This window comes from Micropterus salmoides, unplaced genomic scaffold (assembly GCF_014851395.1).
Source record: "Micropterus salmoides isolate LMB-PRFRI ecotype aquatic unplaced genomic scaffold, ASM1485139v1 Ms_hic_scaffold_13, whole genome shotgun sequence".
In the NCBI taxonomy this organism is placed as follows: Eukaryota; Metazoa; Chordata; class Actinopteri; order Centrarchiformes; family Centrarchidae; genus Micropterus; species Micropterus salmoides.
In genome coordinates, this window is record NW_024040374.1 from 26,032,852 (window position 1) to 26,060,362 (window position 27,511).

Consider the following 27,511-nt stretch of genomic DNA (forward strand, 5'->3'; position numbering starts at 1 on the left):
ACCCAGATTTCCAAATAGATAAATTGGTCTTAACATTTAGATCTTTCGCACCCAAAGGACTTTATAAATATAGACAAAACACATGATGCACAATCCATTTAGCTCAGTGGAGAAAAAATCCTATCAAAGTAGGAAGAGGGGAGGGGTGACTCCAGTCATACATTGTAGATATGTGTTTAGCAAGTGGGTGAACACTAATGGTGGTGAAATTTAATCTGTTCATGCATCCTTGAATAGCAATTTTATGGTCCAGCTTCTTTGTGGAACAACTGGGAAAATGCTAACTTATTGAAGATGATTATGCAGACAGGCCATAAAATGTTACAGGGCTTTCAACATAAATGTGGTTGAGAAAATGATGATAATAAAGGTGATAATTAGAAACCAAAGCAATGTTTTTTGGTTTAAGCAGAACAAACTGAGACAACCTAAAATAGCAATTTGTCAGTATGGGTACACACTGTGTCTGTGTGACAACGTAGTGGTGGTCACTATATGTATCCTCAAAAATAGCAGGCTTTTAGGGAGACCACCGTCTTTCTGAGATAGTTCAAACTAATGGAGAGGGAGAGAGACACCAAGGAAGGGAGGGAGGGATAGGCAGAGAAAGAGAGAGAGAGGGAGAAGTGGACAGACCTCACGGTGAGCTCAGATGAACCTCGGCATCCTTTCCCACGTTGGATCATTTCAGCTCCGTTAAGGCAGAGAACCAGCAGAGCAGAGCTGCAAACACACGGTAAGCTCTATTCTTCTCCACTAAAGGACTTTCTTTATCTTCACGATTCACTAGTTTATTTAAGTGACGCCTCGTAGCCTACTCCTACACAGACGTGACAAGTTTCCTCTCCACGGCTCTCCACTTTATCGTTCAGTTTTTCTATTTTGGGGGCTTAGCCTCGGTGCTGGCGCGGCTTCCAACTGTTTCACTGTCAGTTTGGAGCTGTTCGCGTATCAAGCAGGAGCAAACCTTTCGCCTTCTCCTGCCACGAGCAGATGTTACCACGAGCGGGCTGTTTAGGTGAAATAATACTCGGCTGGGAGAAGGACTGGGAAAAGCAACCCATGTTTTGAGTAACTGAACTGAGCGCCAAACATTGACAGATGGTACGGATAATGCTGTGCTTCCCTTCTAATTTTCTGGCGAGGTACCGTTTGTGTATGTGAGCGCGCGCTCGGTTGGTGCGCGCCGTACTCACCTGCCGCGTGCACTCACACGCGAGTACGCCGATTTGGGGGTCGCTGGACCGTGGTTAGTAGCCGACAGCCATATTTTGGGACGCTGCATTCATTATAATAGTTAGCCCAAGTGTGTAAATCACATTAACATGCATCAAGTAGGTCATTTTTCTGGCCTCCTCTAACAAGACAAGGTCACGCTCCGGGCTGTTTAGGGTATCTCTGCTAGATATGCTAATAAGCAGTCCAGATGTGTGTGTGTGCGTGTGTGTGTGTGTGTGTGTGTGTGCGTGCGTGCGTGCGTGCGTGCACGCTGGTTTGTGTGTGACAGAGACAAAAAAGGAGCTGCAAAGAGGCATCATGTGCTTTGAGAAATATAACGTCCGTCTGTCTGTTTACAACGCGATGTAATGTCAAAGAAGACATTATTATCTCTCACACAGATACACACACAGATACAGACAGAGCACATTGTAACCACACGCATTTTAAAATGACAAATAAGTACATGACTGAACACTTGCACAGTTGTTATGCTGTGGTATCAGTTAAGGTTGAGATGTGTCAAGCCTTGAATATAATGAGGTGACAGATGTGCTGAGTACAGTGGGCCTCTCCACAACAGCCTGATTTGGATAGACTTAAGAGATTTCCATTTGTGCAAGGAGCAGGAGAGAGGCGGTGAGAATGGATGAGAGCTCTGAAAGCATTAAGACGAATGGCAGAAGAGAAGAGAAAGCCAGAGATGCTCAAATGGAACAGAATCTGTCCACGTCTCAGTCGTTTAAGCCAGCCAGGCTGCCCCCCTCAATGTGCTTCTACCACCATCACCCCCACCCCCCTCACCCATTCCCTCTCTGCCTCCATCTCCCATTTTTCCCTATGTAAAAGGTCTGCCATGCACAGGCTATTTTTAATAAAAATGAAGTAGCCCTGTTGCAGTGAAGCGACTCTTAGCAGAGTGAAGTGAGACTGAAACAGCGATTTGCAATTTAGAGCTATGTCACCACTCATCATTCCATTCTGAGCCGGCAACAGCAAATCGTCCTCACGCTTTCATCCTCTATCCCTGCCTTACGTTTCACACATATCTCATGCACACTCATACTGTAAAGACTTCAAACAACAGTGAGTGACATGTACTGCTGGCAATGTGGTTCTGGAGAAAATCTAGCAGAGAGAAATGTAAGCCGTGAGCCCAGTCTATGCTAATACACAATGGCTGAGGGAGACAAAAGTGTTTTGGAAGAACCTCTTCTTGTATTTTGCTTGATTTAAGATGATGGTAAGCAGATGCAGATGGTGAACATGAGGCATTACAAACAGTATGGAAGACTTGGTATAATTGGTGTGCAAATACAAAAAAAAAATCAAGGATGAATTTCCTTTTAAGAAGAAATGAATAGAAGAAAGTAGTAATTACTATTATACTATATGATCAAATGCTCAAATTAAAAAGCCTACTTTTTAGAAAGTAGGTCAGTATCTGGAGTGAAAAAGAACATTGGTTTCATTTCAATGTGTACTTCCTTCCACGTGAAGCATATCAGTTTGGATATATCCGAAAATGTTATGGTTCATACTATATAGTGCCATCAAATGCGTGTGCCATACAGTAGGCCCACTCTGTGCTTATTTGCATCTAAATGTAATCAAAGCACATGTTTCACTGCACGTTCATTTAGTCAGAACACAGATGAGGCCAGAGAATATATCAGTTTGCACTGAGTCATTTATGTTCTTTTCTTTTATGGAGATTTCTTTCGCTTTTTTTTTAATCAAAACAGATTCATACAAACTTTATTTAAAATAGTTTGAAGACAGCATCCCTGCGTACCAATGACTCATTCACTATGTGTGTTGTGTTTGTGTGTGTGTGTGTTATAATTCTTGCCTCCATGCGTGCATAAAGGTGAAAAACAGATGTCATAAAATTTACATTCATTGCAGGAAATAGTGAGGCAGAGTGATGGATGCAGGTGGAACGGGGATGGAATAACTGCGATTACACAGTTCCACTCTTGTTAAGCTGCTGACACTTCTCAGTACATCAAATTTCAAAGATCAATGGCCGGGATCTGACTCAAATACTAACGAAACTCAGATCATTAAACTTTTGGGAAATGAGGACAAGTCATTGATTAAATTATTTATGAGTCTTAATTAATCTCTTAAGGGGAACTTCTTCCACTACTGGGCATTGAGGCATGGGGAGACCATCTTTAGGGATGACATCAATCACCTGATGTCCAGGCAATTGTGTGTGACAAGGAATAGTAAAGTACTTGAGCTCCACCTCGTCGCCAGGCCCTCAAGCTCCAAAATAATTGAACATTTTTAAGACCACACTTGATTCTCTTAAAATGCATGAGTGATCAATAACAGGATTCACAAACAACAGCAATGACAGCAGCAATGAGAATAACTTGAATAACAGCATCTGGTATGAGGGGGATTCTCCTTTTTAGGTAATTTCTTATCAGACCGTAATGTGCATAGTTTCTGTGCTAAACTCACAGCTATTTTTACAGCAGCTGGCAGAGAGCTCAGATTAGCAAACAGAGCTGTTCAACAAACAGTCGGATAAAAATGTATCCACACATTTGTCTCAAAATATCAAACTTCCTCCAAAGACAATGAGTAAGATGCCAACTCTTTTCCCCTCTGTATTTTCAAGCACTTTTCCCATTTTGAATACAGTCAAGATCACACTAATTGTGTCTTCTCTCCTGCATCCTGTACAGCATGTGTACTGAATGGGGAAAATGTGAGAAAAGAAGGCAAAATGAAGACTCGCTCTGGGGAGAAGGAACCTGAAACAGGAGGAGATGAACACAAGGTGGACCATCATGAAAACCTGCATCTGATCAGCCATTCAACAGTAATTCTTTGAAACAATCTGATCAGTTCATCGTAGCTATGGCAGCACATATTGTGCTTCTTCTTCTTTTATTCTGTAAAGGTGAAAGAAGTGGCATTTCAGTGGCTGCATCAGAGGAAGAGCCGGATTTGCAAGAACTATCAAGCAAAAGTCAACAAGTTTTACCTCATCCAGAGTCGATGGAAAACTTTTTTGGCAGTTTCAAAGAATTGGAAAGCCCGCTTCAGAATGCAACGGATGATGTAAGAACCCTGCCAAATGCGGATTTTAGACTAAATGACAGAAAACCTAATGATTTTGACTTTAAGGGCAACATAGCAGGGCAAACAGTCAAACTTAAACATCCAGAATCTGCGGCCAAGTCCCTAAAAACTAAACATAGCCCTGAACTCATTCTGAACCCAGAGAAAAGAAGCAATTTGTCTAATGGAGAGGTTGAAGGTGTAATTAATGCTCACAGTCTAGTGCCGAGTTCAGAGAAGGAGTACGCTCTCCAGCCTGAGCTCCATTTGGAGACAGGTGTCGGTGACTTTCTGCGTGAGAGGACACGGGGCCGCTCTAAATGGGTCATGGAATCTGAAGACAGTCGGTCAGGGCTGTACCTGCCACGTGTGGAGCCTCGCTCTCGCCGCCGGAGGAGCTGGCTCTGGAACCAGTTCTTTGTGATCGAGGAGTACAGAGGGCCTGAGCCTGTGCTCATTGGACGGGTAAGCTGTTGTCACAACCACTCAGCATGTGAATCACCTGTTTCTAGTGGTATGGAGTTATATTTGTGCATCATTCATTAGAACGCCGTGGGACATTTTGAGCACAGAAAAATATATTATTTATCTATTTTGTAGAGAGAGAATAATATAATATGTGCCAACAAAATTCAGTCCTCAATAAATATGTGTTTGTGTGCCATAGCCCACATAAGTTCATAATGATAGCCTTTTTTCACTCAGTTTGAGTAATTTTGCCTTTCATTTACTCTGCTCTGTGTGTTCAAGCTCACGGCGTCTCTGCTCTGTGCGCAGCATCAGGTTTGCCTGCACACTCCATGGATGGATTATTAGAACTGGATACAGGACTCAAAGATGATACCCACTCACTTAAAGGTTCAGTGTGTAATATTTCTGAGGATCTATTGACAGAAATGCAATATAAGATACATAGCTATGTGTTCAGTGGTGTACAAAGATGTACAAAGCTGTATTGAAAAGTGCTATACAAATAAAGCTATTATTATTTTTATTAATTACTATTAACCACCTTTTAGCATGTCTATTAAATGAGATGTAGCACACCATGTCCAACAAAAGCATATCTTAAATTTAGATTTATTTAAATTTACAGGCACTGTTAAAGCAAACCATTGTTTATCTGGTAGTTAGCTACCTATCAAGATAGCTTTGGGTTAGGTTTCAAGCTAATCTAGCACTGATGGAAATTACTAAAACTATGAACTAATTATGTGTGCCTGTTGTGTGCCTGCTTGCCATTCTTCCAGTTCTTTCCTACTCCCCAGTAATCAATAATAGTACAAACAATCAGAAGCAGGACAAAACAGCCATTTAGTAAATAGCTGCTCTTCATTTTCTGATTAGCTGGTGCCCACTGTAACGGTGCATTTAGAAAGAAAGCGTTTATTTTCGCTGCCTCTAAAATCCCTTTGCGTTCTGGTCAGGTCTAGCTGAGTGAGTGTGCAGGCGACCTGAGCGCACAGAGCAGAGACATTAAGAGCAAGACAGACACTGAATGAGTGTCAGAGACACTGACAGATGGCAAATGAGCTAATTGTGCACTGTGGATATTGTGGATATTAGCAAAATACATATATTAAGGAACAAATAGTTTTATTTTCTTTGCGTGATAATAGTTTCCCTACAATAATTATATGAACTTATGAGCCAGAATGCCCCATCACTCGCCCAGGAACGAGGCACAAATATAACTCCATGTAATAGCCGTGCTTGTGCAGCTGTTCACGTGTCATGTCACATACTGGAGTTTTTATAGTCGCCACACCAGCAACCTTCAATTGCTGTCGGTGTCGCAACACGAAAAGGTCTGAGATGATTTAATCCACTGCACACCTGAACCATTCAGATCCCAGGGGTTTACTTGTAGCATTACACAGCCAGGCGCTCCGCACTAATGCAGCTGCTGGCAGCTACAGTATACTCAGAGTAGGATTATATCAACTGTAACGCTAACAGGGAATGCTGCCAGCCACTTTGTAGCTAGCTGTATACTTTATAGTGACAGTCTAGATTGGATTCTTACCAGTGCAGTATACACCTCATAAATGTTTAATCTTCCTCTCTGGTTGTTATTGATACAGTCAAGGAGGGGTGTTAAAGCAATCAGGAGACACACAAGACTGCTCATTCTTCTGCAAGCGTAGTTTTGATGTTGATATTCATGTGATAAAGCATCCCTGCATTGGAAGGGGGTTGGAAGCACAGTTTTCTCTCAGAGGCAGCTCAGTTTGTTTGCTGAAAATAGAGAGATGATCTCTTAAAACCCACCGCTAGTGCAAGGTTTGAGGTGAGTTATTAACCGTTCAAATCACAGGTGCCTCAACCCGTGTGAAAAAAGGAAGAATTTGGCGGGTGAAGATTGCAGTGTGATGCAGATGTAAACCAAGAGGTGGATGTACTGAATGAGCGAGAGGAGGGGGAAAATCAGATTAAAAAGTAGGAGAGAAAGTGACAAAGGAATTGGAGGAGACAATTTCCTCTTTTTCAAGCTTTGTTTGTACAGGGCGGATAAATTTCTTCCCCACCGTGAGAGTGTTTTTCCATGCTGACAGAAGCACAGCAGGACTGAGCCAGCAATTAGACAGTGAGGAGAGGAGGGCTGGAGAGAAAGAGAGAGGATGGAGTGGGGGGGCGGTGGCAAAGAGCAGGGGAGCGAGATAGGCACAGACTCCGACAAAGATGTCTCTCGTGGTGAAGTGTGGGATCAAAATCGAAGCTTGCTTTAAGGAAGAAAGGAGGGAGAGGGATGTGGGTGTAGGGATGAATAAAAAACCCTGAGTCCCTTATCTAGCAATTTGTATGGTATGCTATCACGAGTTTCTATAATCCTCAACTTTATCCTTCAAGACATACACACCACACACACACACACACACACAGACATAACTATTCACTAATCTTATATTTTCCCCTGGTCTCTGCCTGCATGCCATGCAATGTGTGTGTGTGTGTGTGTGTGTGTGGGTGGGTGGGTGAACATATGTTTTTAACATGCATTATGTTAGATACTTTCAAGTGGGCATCTGTCTTAAGCACACGAATGGTTTGACTAATTCTACACTTATCGTTATACAGGCAATACATATCTGTATTTCTCTGTTACCCAAACAAATTCCATTTAACACAGTGAATATGCCTTGCAAAATAATTCATCAGAAATTGCTTTGTTAATGTGTAAACAGTCATTGTTGCAGCTGAATTCAAATTGAGGCTTTAGTTAGTGAGTATCTAAGGTCCACAACAGAGGTTGTGAGTAAGCCTTGTGGATTATGAACATGTGCAGATGTGCCTTAAGGGTAGAGAGATGTGAAGGTTCCTGGTCAGAAAGCTTAGTGTGATGAAGGCTGAGTAATCTCTTTAGTTTTCTATTTCTGTGTGTTTGGCCTTTTACCTATTAAATACCAAAGGAGTACTTTGCACTTGGGAGCAAAACAGATAGTCAGAGGGAGAGAGAGGGGAATGAGAAATTGCAAGCAGATGGGCATTCTGTGTAACTGAGGTAACTTAATGAAAAGAGAGAGATACTAGGACTGGAATCAGAGGTGGTTTTAAAGGTACAGGGAAGTCAGGCAGATGGATTTACAAGAAGGGGAAAGGAAGAAACAGATGGAAGAAGAGACAGAAAGATTTGCAGATGGACACTTAGCCGAATGCATCTGTGAACATACATGTAGGACATTTGCAGGGCCAATGTCCACGTTAATGTGGAATTGCCCTCAACAAATCCCCAATGGCATGGATGGTCCAGTGAGTTAATTAGCTGAATGCATCAGTACTCATCTTGGTCCCATATGTATCTTCCACACCTGGTGCCATTCAATTAAAATTCACTGAGCACTTCCCACCTTAACATAAATCACCCACTTCAAATACAAATAGATGAGCGCTTATTTGCGATACCTGCATCAGCACACTGGGTCTGAAAGTGATGTCGCCTGAAGGGGCCACAGTCATTTACTCTCTGCATGTTTTTATTTTCCAGCTGCACACAGATATGGACAGAGGGGACGGACGCACTAAGTATATGTTGGAGGGAGAGGGAGTGGGCTCTGTGTTTGTCATCGACAGCAACACAGGCAACATACATGTCACCAAGTCTCTAGACCGCGAGGAGAAGGACCAGTACCGTCTCATTGCAACAGCTACAGACCGTCAGACAGGCCGAGCCCTGGAGCCCTCATCTGAGTTCATCATCAGAGTGCAGGACATCAATGACAATCCGCCTGTCTTCCCCAATGAACCCTATGTTGCCATGGTACCAGAGATGGCCAACATAGGTACAGCACTAAAACAACATTAAAGTGATATCTCTTCAAAGGTGGCTGTAAAATTCTAGTAGTGTTGTCCTTCATGGGGTGCAGCCCTTGAGATTTTCGGACATAATTTTGCATCATCACTGACAGGTGTAGTTGCACAACAGTAACTTTCAAAGCACTGCATTCATTGTGGGATTGTTAACAGTAGTATCCATGGATGCTACTTTTTTGTTCCCTTGTGAAATTTATGAGGGTGTCGAAATATGTGTGTGCTAACATTTGCTAATTAGCACCAAACACTTGGTCCTGAATATGAAAATTTAAAAAATGTTGAAATTTTGACCTGATGATGGCACTAGATAAAATGGCCAGGGGATAACCACAGTTGGGTTTTTTGTACCAAATTTCATGGGAATCCATCCAACAGGTGTTGGAATATTTTAGTGTGGACCAAAGTGGGAGACTGACTAACAGACAGACAATGACATCTCAGCCACACAGCTAGCTTGACAAAAATATTTAAACATCTATAGAAGTGATTCTTTTTTTTTTACCAAATAATCTGTGATAGTATCTCTCTTTTTTGTCAGAAAATGTCAGAAAATTGTGAAACATGCCAATCACAACTTTTAGAAGCCCAATGAGATGTATTCAGAAAGTTGTTTTTTTTTATCAGCACTACAAAACATGATAAAGAAAAGCATCACATCAGGAAAAATGACAGAAACAATTAATTATCAAAATAGTTGCGGACTAATCTGTCAATCAGCCTGTTCATGCAGCATAATCAACCTCCCAACTGTGCAAACATATTCTCAGTATCATGCAAATAATCGTAATTTTGCCAAAATGGGGCTAAATAGACTGCGAGAAATTGTTCGACATGAAAATGGTGATGTATGTCATATTTTATCTATGATTTGAAGATACTGCTTGTACAGATGGACAGCAGAGAACTGCCTTATCCTTTTAATCATACTGATGTACTTGATATTCAAAATATGATGATGATGATAATGATGTGGAGTATCACTTTAAGCTTATGGGCCAGTCACCAGCTTTAACTACTATACTTTGAGTACATTTGACTTATCACCTTTGCTGCTTCCTCTCTTTCACAGGCACGTCCATAATCCAAGTCACAGCTAGAGATGCTGATGATCCAACATATGGAAACAGCGCCCGGCTGGTTTATGCCATTACTCAGGGCCAGGACTATTTCTCTGTGGATCCTCAGACAGGTCTGTTCACGGCCTCACTCGTACCACACATCCTCTCTAAGCTGTGCCTCTCCAGCTGATGATCACACTTTATACAGTTAATCCCAGTGGTCAGATTTGAAATCATATGATGTGTCCTTGCTACCATATGTCCAACGTGGAGAAGAACATTTATTTTAACTCACATTTTATATGATTTGTTCAGAAACAGAAGTGGCCTGGAGTCATATGTTTTTCAATGCCCTAATTCTAAAATGTATGCATCTGACTCACTTTGATGGTAATATGAAGAGACCTTGTGTCACTGTGAAATCTGTTGCTGTTGTGATTTTTGCTCCATGTCCCGCTGTCCTCTCTACCAGGCGTCCTGCGGACAGCAGTACCTGACATGGACAGAGAAACTCGGGATGAATATCTGGTCATCCTCCAGGCCAAAGACATGGGAGGGCATCTGGGCGGATTATCAGGGACTACGACCGTCACTGTGAAGCTGAGTGATGTTAACGACAACCCCCCTCACTTTAGAAGGAGTAAGCACCGCTGTTATCACATCACCACTTTACTGTTGGCTGCTTTCGATCTCTGTAGCTGTAGACTGTGTGTGTGTAGGTGTGTGTGTGCATGGGTCTGACTTATGCTTCCTTTGGGGACACATTAGGGCCAGGTTACAGTTAGGGCTAGGCAAGTAGTTGTTAGGGTTAGGGTTGTGGTAAGTCTCCGGGAAATTAATGTAAGTCTATGTGATGTCCCCAAAAGTGACATAACTAAACTTGTGTGTGTGTGTGTGTGTGTGTGTGTGTGTGTGTGTGTGTGTGTGTGTGTGTGTGTGTGTGTGTGTGAGAGTAAGTAAAGATTAAAATGATGAAACATCTTGTAACAGCATTTGTGACAGCAGTCTGATATTTTTTTCCTCCTTTGGGTCCTAGACGTCTTGACAGGTTTAAGATATAAGCTCCAAAGTAGCTAAACAGCTTGTCAGTCCAGCGTTGCTCTTTTATTTTATGCACTCTTCTAATCATTGTTTTTAACATCAGCGGGAATAACATACGCCTTTGTCAAGACGACTGCCATTAACATTCATATAAACGCTCCCGTTTGGTCCCCGAGGTTCAAATGGACTGTGCCTTGACGTAGAAGAGTGAAAGATCATGTCCGCTTTTTCTTATCCAAGCTTTTCCCTGTTCCACGCTATTAATATTTCATCTTAAAGTTCAGTGCTTTCTGCTTCAATAGACAGTAAAATCACTGCAGAATGTGTCTAACACTTTGAGACATACACTGCATTTCTCTATATATTACCTCTCCTCTGTTATTTTCCCCCTCTTCCTTACTTCTTCTTCCTGACAGTCTCTGCTCACTGCCATTCATCTTAATGCTTAAAGCCCCCTTTCTTTGTGCTGATATATTGTGCTGCAATACAGTGCTTTATAGAAGCAATTTAATATTTCCAAATGCCGGCAGTGTCATTTATTTATTGATATTTGACTATATCTTCCTTCCCCGGCCGTCTTACCCTAGGTCATTATTTTCCATTTGACAATAATGCCACAATTTAAGCAAACAGCTCATTTAGTATGCTCTGCGTATGCGACGGGCGTGGTTTTGTTCTTCATAATGTGGAGGATTTGAATGATTAACAATCAGCAAGGTAGCGGTGCTCTGATTAGAATAAAAGCATTTCTCTGAATTTACAGCTTGTTGCTGTGCCGTGTCACAAGCGACATAGAGGTCCTCTTGTGATGGCAAGTAAAGGATATGACCTGCTACAGATCACTGGCTGCCTTTTCATGCTTGCTAAACAGCAAATTCAGCACATCTTAAATTCTCCATTTAATAAAAACAACTCTTGATTCATTAAAACAGAATGGGACAGATTTCAGTTAAATTGAAGCTTTACAGTTCTATCAACTGTATGTGACATTAGTAATGTGATTAATAGAGTTGATACCTTTTTTTGTCTAGAGATAAAAACAAGAAGCTAGGGCTACATCTAACAACAATTGCTTTGTTTATCAACCATTTAGTCTTTAAAAATGCCCGTCATAAATTTCCAGATCCCAAAGTAACAATGGTAGAAAAAGAAACAAAAGTATTCAATGGCTTAATTTATCGAACCAACAGTTCAAAAACTAAAGATATTCCACTTACAATGACATTAAATGGAGCAAAGCAGCTAATCCTCACACTTGAGTAGTTTGAGCTCCAAACGGATGTCTTTAAATGGCTTGTTTTATCTTCAAAACCCACATATATACAGTGTCTAATGATATTTTTTGTCGATTGACTAATAATTTGAGCTCAGAAAAAGTGAAAATGTCTAAAATGTACAGCATTTGGCAGAAATAATGGCTTTAAATGTGGTCACTTCAATTGTTCCTCCTGTCCTTACTGATTTACGTTTATAACAACTGTGCTTTGAAATAAAATTGAGCCAGACACCATCCTTCTGTACTGTGTGTAGTTTATTTTGTCACATGGAGTCTCATCAACATTCAGCGCTCACAACCATTATATTCATTGTTTTTCTCCCTGCAGGTGCGTGGTCATTCTCTGTATCGGAGCTAGCAGCACCAGGTGTGGAGGTGGGCCGTCTAACTGCCACTGATCCGGATCTGGGAGAAAATGCACAGCTGGAGTTCACTATCCTGGACTCTGAGGAGACCGAAATATTCAATATAACCGGAAGAGACCAAGAGGCTGTCATTGTGCTGAACAAGGTGAGTGAGGAGACACAGGGACACACGCAGAGCGTAAAGCAACTTTAGTTCATTAAGAGTTTTCATAATAGCCGAGGATCTGAAGGCACATGTAGGTGGTTGCGCTTAAGTGGTCACATAATTTCAGGAGATTAAATAAACTTGCTTTTCTCTGGTTCTGCAAATTAATTTTATTTGGTCATTTAAACATTTCATTACTCCACTCAGACACATTCTGTTGCTGACAGGTTCAGACTCCCAAGGCTCGATGCGAGCAATTAATGAATAACAATGGACTAATAAGCAGCTGGTGAAAAACTGTAGCTCATTTGAAGTGAGTAGGCCATGTTAAAGGCAGCCAGTGTGAATTTGCCTTTTTACTTTTTAAGGGTTTAACAGCACTGGGCATTCAAAGATAATTATTGCTCAGTGAAATCTTTAATTAAAAGGTTGCGGAGGATGAGGTAAAAAGAGGCTGATGATTAATTACCCAAAAAAGTAAGAAAGGAAACTCCAAAATGGAATATTGTATGTGAGTTATATGGAGAGATAAAAGTATATAAAATGAATAATGAAGTACTCTATGTGGGAAGAAATGTACATATAAATCATGTATGATTATGATGACCTTCACTAAAGCATAGTCCATGGACTGAGGCTGCTTTACACTTCACCCAACAGCTGCTGGATTATGAGACCCGCAGTTCATACACTTTCTCTGTGGAAGTTGCCAATCCTATAGTAGATGCCCGGTACCTAAGGAAAGGTCCCTTTAAGGACCAGGCAACAGTCCGGGTCATGGTCCTTAATGCTGATGAGCCACCGCGATTCTCCCAGGCTCGATACCATCTGGACGTGTCTGAGAACTGCCCCCCTGTCTGCTCTGTTGGCCGGGTCTACGCTGTGGACCCAGACACAGGGCAAAGCACCAATATCAGGTGGTTATTATACTGTCACTCACTCATTTAGCCTCTCGCTTGCTCACTCAGGGCTCTCTTCACGTTCTTTTTTCCTTCCTGTTCTGGCTCGTGCCTGTTTCTGTATCTCAGGTACTCCATCGATCCCCAGTCAGACCCTGAGGCTCTGTTCCGCATCGCCTCTGACACGGGCTTTATCAGCACAGTGATGGAGTTGGACCGTGAGCAGGAGCAGTGGCATAATATCACAGTCATCGCCACACAGAGGGGTATGTCAGCCCCTCTGCCCTCAGGCGCCTTGAGCAGCAGAGCTTACCAGAGTCATATTTCACCAAAAGTGCCACCTGGAGTTGAGAATACAAAGTGAGGAGTAAAAATGATAGACATTCAGTGATAATTTTATCATTAGTGTCAGTTTCCTTTTCTTTCAGACAATCCAAATCTTGTGTCAAGGGTTGTGGTTGCCATAGAGACACTAGACCAGAATGACAATGCACCAGAGTTGGACAGGCAGTATACAACGTCTGTATGCGACTCCAGTGCCCCCGGTCAGGTCCGTTCTTCATTTGTTTTTGCCTGATATTACAGTTAACTTGTATGCAATGTATTCCTGTTTTTATCCACTCTGACTATTTTTTCTTTGTCATTTTTGACTTGATTTCTGTTTTTAAATCAGTCCATGATTAGAAATTTGTATAGCTCATCTCATCTTTGTCTACATTACATTTTGAAATACAGTGCAAACTGTTCAACCGCCTATGAGTCAAAAAGTGGGGGACATAATCATTCCTATACAAATACTATTTCAATAATGTGCTTATAGTAATCAAGTAGTCCGCTTATGTGTTTATTTTGTGTCTTTTCATACATAACAACATATGGAAAAAAAACTCTGCTACCAGTTCAGCATTGATAGCCTAAAGTTTATTTTCAGGCCTGTTAAAAATTTTGAAACGCACTGAAATCACTGCTAAACTGAGGCTTAGGAGCCTATTTACACTACTGACATTACTGTATTTGTTCACAGCACAATATTGTTTTAGGCTATAGCCTAATTATAATTTGAACTTAAGTAAGCTATATTTTATATAAAGTACAGTACTGCATTACTGCATAGTGTTTTACAGATTTTTGCAATGCATTGCAGAATTTTTTATCATTTTTAGCGCTAACCTCAGTGACAAATACATTGTGTTTCCTGTAGGGCTGCACGATTAATTGCATTTGAGATATTATCGCGATGTAATAAAAAGAGATTTTCTAATCGCAAAGGCTGCGATTACACTCATGGTCACATGACACCCAAGCAGTCTGAAAGCAGTCTGCAGACGAAGTTGATGCTTCGTCTACACGTTACGCTGTACCTTGCCTTCTTGTTGTACAATGGCCTTCAGCTTGACAGAAGCTGACACTACATAAACGTCACACAGGGAATGAAAGTAGCACCCGCGGGTAACGAGGTGGGGGGTGAAATCGTTGGGCCATCCGCGGCTTTGACGGACAGGAAAAATGCAGATAAAAAAACAGAAATAGAAATACACGTGTAGTAAAGTAAGCGTATTGTGGCGATCGGCGCCTGCGTCACACACACAGCCACCAGTCTGCTCAGAAAATATCTGTGAAACGGCGTTTCAACCCAAACTCACATATCCGAAAGAGGCCCAGTCTGTCCTGAGTTACAGCCAGTAACTGCGGGGGGACTCCGGTGTTGTCGGAGAATTACTAAGCTTGTCTATTAAACATGAGAGGCGAACTGGCCAACTTTTGAACTGAACCTCAAACTGAGTATTTTTTGTTTGCTTACTGGAATATAGAAAGATGGACTCCTAGGAGATTTGAATTGAGCTAAGGACGCATTAATTGGTGGTTGAACTGTGGGTTTTGCATTGAGCATGTACTGTCTAACACACTGTGTTGAGTTAGTTTTTCTTCTGGTCTGTTGGTAGGCCGACCTGATGATATTATATCATATTATTTAATGCCATTACTTGACTTAAATTATCTTTCTCATATTATTATAATTTGATATATCTTCTCCACCATTGCTCATAATAATAATTCTACCTAATTCATCATAACACAAGAAAGAACAGTGTAGTTCTGTCTATCTAATATTGTGTTGGTCATAGTATATACTGATTTACTGCTTGTCCATTTTGAATAATACAGAAGGTAAAGAGCTTAAAAATTAATCGCATATTAAATCGCAATCGCAATATTGGTATAAAAAAAAGTTGAATGCTTTTAATGGGAAGCAGTAGGAAATGTTGGGTTAGCATTAGCAGTAACTTAATACAGCTCTGATACAGCCTTAGGAGAGTGAACAGTAGATAGTGAGGCTGATTTCAAATTAAAAACAGTAACGCTGGATTACATGCATTTTTTACTGTGAATCCCTTGTGGCAGACTCCACTAATAATGAAAATTTCTATACAGAGAGGTAATTACAGAATGTAAATACATCGGATGCCTACTAAAGAAAAATTGTAACAATAGATCGTATTAAAAAGGCAGATTACAACTTTAAATTGGTTTCTGCAATAAAATAACAGTTTATCCCAACTTTCTCTCCTTATGTCCCAAGTTAAGCAATGTCTACTTCCCCTCATCACGTGCTGCAAATGTCAGCAGTTCCACCAAAGAGTAATTTATACGGCAGATTCTTTCATTTCAATAACATTCAGATCCTTACAAGGTAAAACTGAGAAAAAAACAATATATATATTGTGTGTTTTACTAACTTCACCCTGATCTGTGTTATACAGGTAGTTCAGGTTCTGCGAGCCATCGACAAGGACCAAGGAGGGCAGGACACCCCGGTCCACTTCAGCATCCCTCCAGAGTCCAGCTCTGCCCTCAACCTCACCATCAGGGAAACTGGAGGTTGCACAAATTGGCTGTGTTTTACTATTTCATGCACAATCCAGAAACAGGACACTGGCCAAAACTGGTGCGCCATTGTTGTGCAGTGACCGCGGTTGATTTGTGTGTTTTTTGCCACGTTATCAGGTGTGACAGCCAGCCTGGTGCTCCAGTCAGCCTTGGAGCCTCTCCCTGGTTTCTCCTCATCCTTACTCACCCTCTACGTGCCAGTTGTGCTGCGCGACGGGGCCTCGGGTCTGACCAACACTGGCACAGTTACTGTGACCATTTGTCCCTGTCTGCGAGGGGGCATGCAGACAGAGGATAGGGGGAGACAGAGGGACAGGAGATGGGAGAGACACATGGTTTGTCTCCCCATGCCGTCTGCCTCCACTTCTCTCATATTTAGCTTGGTCACCTTATTGGCCATGCTGGCCTGTGTCACTACTCTGCTGGGTAGGTTTGGTCAGTTCTCTGAAGCCTCTGAAGCACTATAAATATGTTGTTTGTGACTTTTGTTTGCTAAAGATGCTGAGCAGTTGTGTCAGGTTGCTTCTGAAACGTTTGAAGAGTATGTGGTCATGTGTCTCCTCTTTGCCCTTTAGTGGTGTGTGCACTCTCGCTGTCATTGCGCCATCAGAAGCGAGACTCCCACTCAACCTTCGAGGAGGATGATGTCAGGGAGAACATCATATCCTATGATGACGAAGGGGGAGGGGAGGCAGACACCGCAGCTTTTGACATTACAGCGCTGCAGAGCATGCACAGAATACAGCACATGCACAACAACAGAAACATGTGAGCTGGTCCGAGGAAAAAAAAAAAGTTTGTCCTTGCAATGGTAGCTCATGGGAGCTTGTGCATATTTGTGTGTGACTGTGTGCTTCTCTGACATTTATCTCTTGGCACAGATGGTACACTCAGCAGAATCCGCCAAGGGCCAGGACGTACAGCTGGAGTCGTAACCCATGTCCCGGCCTGGACCCTCAGCAGAGGCCGGGCTCTGCTCCGCTCTACGGGCGCCTCTGCTACGGCTTCCACACGCTGCCTGTTCTCAGAGATTATCCAGCTGGGCCGCTGGAGGCAGGTCTGCAGCTAACGCAGCTGACCCATGGGCTGACCGGAGGTCACATGGGCAATTCCCTTGTCATCCCGAACCAGAGCACCTTTGATCCTCTGCTGTGCTCTCCTGAGATGAGCTCTGCTAGTTACGAAGCAGAACACATGCTGGCAAAGAGCAAAATCCCAGACAGAAATGAAGCCAGTGAAGCAAACACAGCTGACACAAAAGAGAATCAGGATCAGGCCACGGTTAGATGATAGTGTTAATACTATCAGATACAAATATGTAGCACTTATTAAGCAAAGACAGGCCATTAGGATTTGAATCATATAAGCAAGTGTAATAATAGTGTTTCCCTGTCGTATAGCCTAAAATATTCATGACTAAACTTGCAACAGTGTGATTCATCAGGAAGTCAGGAGGGTGGTTTAATCAGATTTGATTACAGTCACTGGAACAACCCACCAACTTTCATCAGATTCTGATTCACAGAAGTAAGTGACATCGCCTATTTTAACCAAGTACCGCCCACTCCAGTAAAATACATAGTGTTCTTTTAGTATCCCATCGCTCATAGTAAGAAGCTGAAGCCTTTTTTATTTAATTTCTAATGCAATATAATTTATAACATTGGAAATTTGAAAACCATTATGTTAATTTATGTGATTGAAATTACCCTGTTTTTTTTACCCCTGTTATTGACAGTAATTTAAGTGGTGTCATTTTGAAAAATTACTTAAAGGTTTGTTTTCACAATTTCAAAGTCAGGTGGTCCAATATTCACTAACCTATATTCAAGTCGAGAATTGATTGGTTGAATTCAGACAGGGTCTCTTTATTGATTATTCCAGAAAGCAATTAAGCGGATTGTGGTGGGGGCTTCTGACCTAAATGTTCAAAATAAAATGATGAAATATTCAAACTTAAACATCCGTTCTACCAAGGATATGATAAGAGACCTCCATCCAATCAGGTTCAATTCTGTAAGCCACATGATCCAAGACAAGGAAGTTTAGATGAGCACAATTAAAAGTTTTTGAAGTTGCGAAACTTGAAATGATCTCATTTAAACCGCATCACTTCTGGTGGTTTTCAGAGAAAAATAGAGTTAATTCAGTGGTATTTAAATTTCAACATTAAGTATTCATTAGTGATTAAATTTCACAATAAGCCATTTCTCAGCTTAAAAAATTAAAATCTTCATGGCCTTTCTTTGCTTCCATACAATTATCCCTGCTTGTCTGCCTGAATTAATCTAATATCTCCCTTCTTCTCTTTTACAGATAAACCGAACAGAAACCGACTCGACACCAGCAAACAACGCTTCAGATCTGACCCACTGTGACCCAAATGAGTCCTCATGTCATAGTCACACCAGCTCCTCGTCAAACCAGCAAGAGGGGCGACCGGGGTCATCGCAGACTCAGATCAGCACTGGAGCCACCAGCTGCACATTAGATGACATTGATACTGATTCCTCCATTCCCTCTGTTTCAGAGCGAAATTATTCAAATGGCAGTCAGATCAACTGTATAAACCCTCCTGTTTACCTGACAGGAGACACATACAGCATTGTGGGCTCGCTGAATCCAAACAGCAGAGGGACATGTATGAACGGGACGAGTGGCAGCGGGGTGTACCCAGTGGGAGTGCAGCTACTGAACATGTGCAGACTCCAGAGAAAGGATTTGACCCCACAGCCGTTGTCCTTACCTGGGGGGTTGTTTGGCAACAACAGAGGATGGGTGTGCGCAGCAGAGCCCGTGAGAGCAGAGGCCGCCAACCCGCAGCCTCTCCGCATGGAAGACCTCCTGAATATCCGTCTGGATCAGGTCACCTTTGACCTGTCGCAGCCGCCCTATGACTCAGTGCAGACTTATGAGTTTGAGGGCCGTGATTCAAGGGCTGAGTCACTGAGTTCACTGGAGAGCGATGGAGAGAAGGACGACGGGAGGGCAGTGGGAGGGATGGAGGAGTTAAACCAGAAGTTTCACAGGCTGGTGCAGATCATCAGAGAGAGGGAGAAGGAGAAGGAGGGCGAAGGAGGAGAGACACGGGCGGCTGAGGGAGGTGAGGCTGCAGAGGCTACCCTCGATGAGACTCATAAACAAAAAGAGGACAAAGAACAGCAGAAATGGGATTTCTAGACTGAAGTAAAAGAAAAGTTAGAGAGAGGAGAACTCAGTCGACAGTGATGGATTTTAAACACAGCGGGGGTGACAAAACACACAGCCTCTGACAGAAATCTTCTTGTCCCCCCCCCACCCCCTGCCAGGAGAAATCCAGGAGGATGACAGTATAGTCAAGATTCATGGTGGAATCCGTGCACAGCGTATAGTTTTCACCTCCACTATGTTTATAAAATGCATATGGAATCTGTCACTTTTCACACTGCTCTTGTAACCGATATTAATAATGCACTTGGGCTTTCAAAGCTAAAGTTATGAAAGATTAACTTGATTCAGAGCCCTGAAAGCTGCATTGTTAGAAAATAGGCCTCATCAAATATTGACCAGAATTGTGATGTTTAATATTGATAGTTTAATAGGGGCACGCTCACTCGACATACTTGGAATTTGAATGCGACATTTGCATCTGAATTGGAGAGTTTTAAAACCACACAAGCGTACAGGACTGTTGACCTACACTGCCACGTGTTCACAGAGCCTCTCCCATGAGTCTAAGTGTATACATTTATATTCTGTAGCTCTGTAGAGAGAGTTCACTACAGCAAGTAGTCACCATTATGGTAGCAAAACCTGCTCGCTATGCAATTTGCACACAGTTAGAAATGATTAGATTGTCACTGTCAAAGATTTGTGTACTGTTGTGAAAGTACAGTAAATAATGTCCATATGTAGATAAATATCAACATTTGCTTTAGTGGTCATTTACTGGAATCCACACAGGAATATAAGCATTTCATTTTCAGTCATTAAAGTGTTGCAGACTTACAATATACAACGCTCCCCATAATTTCACCCACACAAGATTATTTATAAGTCACTATTGTGTTTGCGTCTGCTCATCTAGAATTATCTCCAAAGGCTTATTTATCTCCCACGTTTTAAAGAGACAAAATTAGGCAAAAGCCATTATGCGATGCGGGACACACAGGCATTGTTCTTGTGATCAGCCCAGAACACAGAGGCAACAGCAAAATAAATATTTACTTTGAAATTGTGTAATGGTATTCAGGCAATCTGTCATTTGACAATGAGTCATTTCTATAGTTATTTCAAACTGCATTTATTATTCAGAAGGTATAATGATGAGTTACTAACATAATGACATTATTTTCAATAATGTGATGAAATGTATTTGACTTTCTGCAATTATTTCTGCTTTCTATTGTCCTCTACAGTGGGAATTTAGGTCTTAATCAGCCAACGCTCTAATAAGATTGCGATGCTTTCAAACAAACTTTGACAGGAAATCTTTGGCATCCTGACAAGAAAAATGAGGTGAAAAAATGGCTGGACTCCTCAGGCAAGAAAATGAAATGCAGAGGAAAAGGAGAGGGATATTACATGAAGTGCCAAATGATGACTAGTCATCACCATGCTGCATGTTGTCAGTACACAGTGGGTATCTTCTGCCATAATAATGCCTGCTGCAGAAATATCATTGTACAAAAGCTTAAGAAGAAGAAGACATATCTTCACCTAGAGATCAGGAACAGATTTAATTTAACAATGAACTAAATATAGACACAAGTTAGAACGCGAAAGACTTTCTGCATTACCACTTTAAAAAAAGTTAGACAAAAATAGAATAACAGTAAATTAAAGTATGTTTGAAATTCAAATGTTTAAAGGGTACTAAGAAGAGTGCTGTGAAGAAGAGGACAGCAGCGTCTGTCCAGGCGACAGCAACTGACAGTACAAGGGTGCCACCTAAAGTTAAACACATGGATTTCATCTTTGCCGTTGTCTAAGCAGTGAATTGTAATATCAGGACACAGCAGCCAGAAGTATTGGTTAAAAAAAACAACAACAGAAAAATAGATTCAGTTCTGATAAAGAGCATTGTTCATGTTTATCTATGTAAAGTTAGAAGACTTGTTTGAAGAAAAGTTTAGTTGTGCAGATGCTTCCTGATGTGGGACACTGACTGTCACACTGTTTATGGCTCACAATTATTTTAATCCCTCATTTTAAGCCTAAGGGAAACTATGAAAATTATAGGGGAAGGAGGAAACAAGTTTAGAGGAAAATCTGAAAAAATAAACAATTTGTGTAGCAGGTTTTTTTTTTTTTTTTTTTTTTTGCTTTCATGTCCTGTTAATCATCTTGTGATCCCTTAGATATATTTTGGAAACCTTTAATGGGGGTCCTGACAAGGTAGGGAACCACTAATGAAATAACTAACTACAAAAATTATTGGGTGGGAAGGGAGGACTTTTTTTAAACCAAACACCCTCCTACAAATATTTCAAAATAATATTCCCCCCACCCCAATAATTTGTGTAAAGTCCGTGATTGGCTCTTCTTGTAGCTACCAATTACTGTTTTTATCAAAGGAGTCTGGTGGCTTTGATAAGAGTGATGTAGTGACTGATTCTGGTTAAACAAAAATGATCTTACTCTTTAAAAAAAGTTCTATCTCCATAATGTTGTCAGACACTATCTGAGCCTGTCAGTGGCAAAAGTATAAAACTAGGCGCAATTGCCCGCAAGGATTACTTTGTAGCCATGACACGCTGCTGTCGACTGCAGCACGCTCAGTCAATACTGGAACAATTTCAAAAGAATTTGTCCCAATTAGTAACATAGACACAAAAACATGGGAAAATACAGTCTGGGTTGAAAAATACCATGTTACCCTTTAAAGGCTTAAAATGCCTTGGTGCATATGCAAGCAAAATGGGCATCCCTGACAGAAAATTGAACCAATGCACAGGACAAGAAAGGTCCCCATAGGTCACCACAAAATCAGACCTTCATCTGGACCAACAAAGGCCATATTGTTTTGTAAGCATGTTCAGTGGCCAAGAATTGGGAAAGTTTAAAGTTGGCTTTTACTAACCTGTTTACAAAACTGGTTGATGTACAGAACATGTCAGAAACTCTGTTTTGATAATGAGCCTGACCACTGTTCATTTCAACAAGACTTGCATTTTTGAAACAGCGGCGGACACCACCTCTGGGTGCTCGTTTGAATTTGATCGCATCAAAATTGCATTTTGGAAAGAAATACAGGTTATATCTAGCAAGAGACTTGTCTATAGTCTAGCATTTGTTTTTGATTAGAAAAATACAGATATACATCTAGAGATATGTATATTCTCTATATATCAAGATTACTTTTTTGCCATAAATCCCAGTTCTACATAGTCTACTAACGCCATATTGAACTGGAAATAAGCCCTTGTTTTATATGAGACCAGTTTCTTGCTTGTTTTCATCTCATTCATTTATTTGTTTAAATATACAATAGAGTAAATGGTTAGCACAGTCACCAGATTTCTTTTTAAAGAGCAGATCACATCATCAGATCCTTTGCAAAAGATACCCAAAAGATAAAGCGACACATACCCTTTCACACAGTAATTCAGCAGTTTAATTTATCATTACTAAACATATATATACTAAACATAACATATACAGAAAGTATACATTCATTTAGAAAATGAAAGTACTGGCATTAAAAAAAAATGCTTGTTTCTTTTTGAGGCAACAGGTAATGGCAGTATTGAAATGTTCAGCAAAAAATCAAATGTATTAAATCACCAGACTTATGATAAACTTCAACTTACAAGTCTACACGGAGCAGCTTAATATCCTTTTTTCCCATCTTATTGTTTACATGGAAGAGTTTTTATATAAGGGTTTTACATTTACATCTGTGTGAATCCTGCATCATCTGAAAAAGACATGTTGTAAACACCCTCACTTGCAGTGCCGTTTTCCAGCGTTTTCACCCGCGTCTCTTCATCATGGCCTTCATTGTTCGTCTTTTCGTTCTTTTTGCTAGAAAAAGAAGCCAGAACCAGGACTGACTGAGCAAAGTAATCACATTTACAAACTGATCAATGTAATGCAACTGCAACCATCATGCTTACCGTTTCTTTTGGACCACAGAGGACACAAGCAGAACAATGATGCCAGCAAACACAGCACCTATTACCACCCCGAACACAATGAGCCACGGAGGGGTGTCAGGGTTGACTGGTGCTGCCAGCGTGGGAGGGATGCCGATAAACTCCAGAGTCTTATCAGTTAGCAGAAAGGCATTGTTGATGCGATTCCTGGACTTTCTTTTGGAAAAAGTTAAAGTTTAGATTTAGAACACATATAATCCTTCAAATACTGACTTTTCAGGCCAACATGTGTCTGTCGCAAGTCAAATTTTGTGTGCCACTGATACTTAAATGTATCCATCCAATTTTTAAAGAATTATCCTGGTCAGGGTCAGTGATTACAGGTAAGCAGAATAGCTCAAACATTTGTCACATCAGCAGTTTTTCCCTGGCAACTTTCTCTAGCTCCTCTCAAAGTACTTGAAACTGATGAGTTACAAAACATGTTTCATCAGTGATAAAGTTGTTCTCAAAACTACAAACGTGGCTCAAGCTTTGATTCATCAAGTCAAGACAGTTTATTACTTTGTAGCTCAAATTCTTGATTTGTCTCTAGGGTTTTACACTGCTTTATGTTGTAGATCCACACTTCCTCAATTTGAATTAATTCAACCCCTCTCCAGTGTACTGTTAAGTTTTCTAGTGGACTAAAAAAAGCAATAGATTTTATTATTCTAGTACCAAAAAGTTAAAACTCCCATCTGCAATCTATGTAATAAAATATCGATACTTGGCGCCCATGTATCGATACAGTATTGCCATGGCAAATATCACGATATTATGCTGTATCAATTTTTTCCCCCACCCCTAAAAACCTCCAAAAGGTAAGAAGCCAGGGTGAATCCTTCCTAGGTACAATTTAAACTGGGTCCTGTCAGTGTGAAGGATACAACAGTCCTGTTGGGCTTTACACATGACGCACAGGTCTCTCTTTAGATATAGACTTTCCCTACTACATTCAATAATGGGATGCTCCCATGCTTATTGCCACAGTACTACGTTAGAAAGAGTATGTTCAGAAATGCTTTAGGAATAATCATATTGGGTGTCTGAGCTATTGAAGAAGGCAAATCATATGTAGCACACTTCATAGAAAAGCAAGTGGTTTGGTTGGCTACGTGTCCACATCAGCAGATACAGGCAACAATAGTAGGCTAAGCAGCAAGCACGTATGATATTGTCATGTAGATTAAAAAATAATAAGTTGAATAATTGTATTAAACAGAAAGAGCTTAATTAGAGATAATGAACATGCTAAACAAAGTGCACTAGAAATAACCATGTTGCACAGCAGCTATTTCTAATTGACACACAATGAAAGCAAAACCTTTATACTTTAACTTAAGTAGGTTTGTCAAATGGTAATTTCTACTTTTTAATATTTACCATTATTCCACAATTATTACTTTATTGTTCAGAAAAATTACCTAGTCTCACTTTAACTAGCTAACCAGGATAAAAGCTTCTGCATTGTGAATCATTGTCAGCTCAAGAAGTTATATTTGTGTATCTGAGATTATTGCTTATCTGGATTCTGGATCCCCAGTGGCCATTAATTGTCTTGGCACTACTATTTCTGGGCTCTGTGTTAAAATAACCTACTGTATGATCAATGAATGGTTGCACAGGTGCAGTGTCACGGCATCATGTGATTACCTTACAGCATCCTCCACAAGTTTTTTATCAACTAGGCGTGATGTGTTCAGTGGTGACGTCACCACAAACCAGAACGACACTCTGGGAGTCTCATTGCATACAATGATGTTTGACACGCTGGTGAAGTTCCACAAGACAATAAAGACCACATCAGTGTCGTAACATGTCCATAAACCATGAGTCAATGATTTCATTACGGTAAAAAGAGATCATATAATATAGTTATTGTGATCATTTTATTAACACACAAAAGCAACAAAAAAAAAAAACAGCAAAAGAGAACACACAAAAGTTTTCTTACTCATATTCCTGGCCGCTGGAGTTGCTCCTCATTGCAAAAGCCAGAGTTGCTCGGAAAAGGAACATTTCATTTTCATTCCAAACATACTGCAATAACAACAACAGGTCATGTGCTGTTTTCAGTGAAGTCGTTTAAGGTTAATTGATCACCAGATGGACCTTGTCCTCATGGTAAGCAGTCACACGCACGTTTAGTAAATCCTAGCATATGACTGTACATAATGGTAGCTAGTTGCATGAACGATCAGTTGATTGTGAATATTATGCCACAGTGTTTGAAGAGCATATAACACTTCCGACAGTTGTTTATAATTTGATGCTTCGATCATTTTGTGCAGGCGGGTGAATATTTAAATATATACGTACAGCCTGATCTCCCAGGGCACTTTTGATGCTGAGTCGAACTTTGTAGCCATCTGAAGCGTCTATATATATAAAACAAATTTAAATGCATTGTTAGGAGAATTTAACATCATTTCTTGAATGCTTCATCAGTAACTCTCTCATAGAGGTGTAGAAAGACGGCATATATACTAGCATGTGTTTTAGAATAATTGTTGATGTCAAATGGAGGCCATTGTTATGAGGCAAACATTTGAGTTATGCATCTAATCCAGTTTTGTTTCAGATTAGAAGCTGCATTCCACACTTGAGAGGCAACAAAGGAGCACTACTAGACGGACAGCTTTACAGTAACAATGCTTGTGTTTGCCAATTCTATCTTAGTAGAAATACAATGTAGGATAACATGGGAATACAAAATATTTCACCCAAGCTTTTTATATCTGAGGCATTAAGTGTGGTCACCTACCTGGTGTACAGAGCTTTTCTGCCAGAGCAGATGACAAACAGAGCAGGAATAGGATCTTTTCCATCACTTCCCCAGAGAAGCAGAATAATAAAATGCTGCGAAAAGCTCAAGTGATTAGTGATTTGAGGAGGTCAACATTGGATATGGTCTGAGGTTAATGCTTAAGCCAGGACACACCTGAACTAACCCGCCCTCACTGTATAACATGGAAACTGTAGAGTGTGTGCTGCGGTGGAAGTGTTACTGTTTGTTCAGGCTTTCAAGGAGCCAGATAGGTTCGCTAATGTGTGAGAGGAGACCTGACGGAGAGGAACAAAACGTCTCAGTCTGCTTCTGTTTACTCAGCACAGTGCAGTGTTATGACCTGGCCATCCAGTATGCCAGGCACCTTTATATTAGCATGAAAACAGGATCTCAAAGATTGTATCAAATCAAACCAAATGAAAAAGTATCCGACCATATCTGCTCAGTAGTTGAGATAAGGTTACAGGATGCTGACAGTGTGCACTACATTCAGCACATAGTGACCCAACACTGGTACATGTCAGACTAAAGAGTTATTCTGCCTCCTTTACTGTGCCAACTCTTGATTTCATGAAAAGTTTACTTTACCTACTCCCTGTCTCACCTGAACACAACAACTATCAGGTCTAACCTAGCTTTGCTATGTGAGGCAGACAATAAAATGCTGAACCGTTTCAACCAAATCTGCCAGACTAGACTCAGTTCACTGGACAAAGTTGTGAAAAGACATTGTTATAGACAAAACCACAGTGAAAATTCTTAACTCGAGACACATGTTTAAGGTTAATCATCCATTCTGCCTTGACAATCACACTCGCAATTTGGTTAATTTTTCATCCACTGTGTAGTCAGTGGTGGATGACTGACAGAGCCATTTATAAGAAACTAAGTTGACACAGTACAATCGAGGCAAAGCCTGTTGCCAAGTTTGCTTTTTAAGTCTCTCTCATGATAGCAGTCTATATATACCATTTAAAACCCAGACCATATTAAACTGTGCACTGGGCCTAAACGATCTTTTGCTCCCATAAAATGTCATAAGTGTTTTTCCATAAAACAGACAACACCCATGCTGAAATAATATAAACACATCTTACAGAGATTCACAGTACAAACCCTGCTAAAAGTCATGCTTCATCATTTTTTTATCTGGTTGGTTACAGTAAAGAACAATTAAAGAAAAATACTGTGTTGTCTTGTGTTGTGCTGTTCTTTTCACTTCTGTCCAAGTTTGCTTATTTAGAGAAAAACATAATGGAAAATCTAAAGTTCTCTTTTGGAGACATCCCATCCCATGAGTAAATCTGACTTAAACACTAGCA

General features: G+C 40.8%; 2 protein-coding genes across 2 annotated transcripts; one reads left to right on the plus strand and one right to left on the minus strand.

Annotated features, from left to right (window-relative positions):
• The first annotated feature begins 609 nt into the window (after window positions 1–609).
• LOC119901098 (desmocollin-1-like) lies at window positions 610–20,275 on the plus strand. The gene is made up of 14 exons (XM_038716566.1): window positions 610–736; window positions 3,921–4,764; window positions 8,285–8,579; window positions 9,680–9,799; window positions 10,141–10,308; window positions 12,314–12,495; window positions 13,156–13,412; window positions 13,524–13,660; window positions 13,823–13,944; window positions 16,157–16,274; window positions 16,401–16,709; window positions 16,859–17,051; window positions 17,165–17,564; window positions 18,600–20,275. The coding sequence occupies exons 2-14, from the start codon at window positions 4,096–4,098 to the stop codon at window positions 19,461–19,463; spliced, it is 3,834 nt and encodes a 1,277-aa protein (XP_038572494.1). The 5' UTR covers window positions 610–736; window positions 3,921–4,095; the 3' UTR covers window positions 19,464–20,275.
• Window positions 20,276–22,855: 2,580 nt separating this feature from the next.
• On the minus strand, window positions 22,856–26,326 carry cltrn (collectrin, amino acid transport regulator). Its single transcript, XM_038716568.1, has 6 exons — window positions 26,166–26,326; window positions 25,721–25,779; window positions 25,356–25,441; window positions 25,055–25,171; window positions 23,381–23,575; window positions 22,856–23,288 (listed from the first exon to the last, which is right to left on the minus strand). Exons 1-6 carry the CDS (start codon window positions 26,227–26,229, stop codon window positions 23,156–23,158), a joined length of 654 nt encoding a protein of 217 aa, XP_038572496.1. The 5' UTR covers window positions 26,230–26,326; the 3' UTR covers window positions 22,856–23,155.
• Window positions 26,327–27,511: the final 1,185 nt, after the last annotated feature.

Bases quoted from the DNA above. Each gene is read 5' to 3' on its own strand.
- LOC119901098 (XM_038716566.1), top strand. From the start codon at position 4,096: ATGGCAGCACATATTGTGCTTCTTCTTCTTTTATTCTGTAAAGGTGAA. The intron at 8,580-9,679 runs GTACAGCACTAA...TCTCTTTCACAG, and splicing joins ACCAGAGATGGCCAACATAG to GCACGTCCATAATCCAAGTC. The intron at 13,945-16,156 runs GTCCGTTCTTCA...TGTGTTATACAG, and splicing joins ACTCCAGTGCCCCCGGTCAG to GTAGTTCAGGTTCTGCGAGC.
- cltrn (XM_038716568.1), bottom strand. From the start codon at position 26,229: ATGGAAAAGATCCTATTCCTGCTCTGTTTGTCATCTGCTCTGGCAGAA. The intron at 25,780-26,165 runs GTAGGTGACCAC...TTATATATATAG, and splicing joins AGAAAAGCTCTGTACACCAG to ACGCTTCAGATGGCTACAAA. The intron at 25,172-25,355 runs GTAAGAAAACTT...GAACTTCACCAG, and splicing joins TCCAGCGGCCAGGAATATGA to CGTGTCAAACATCATTGTAT.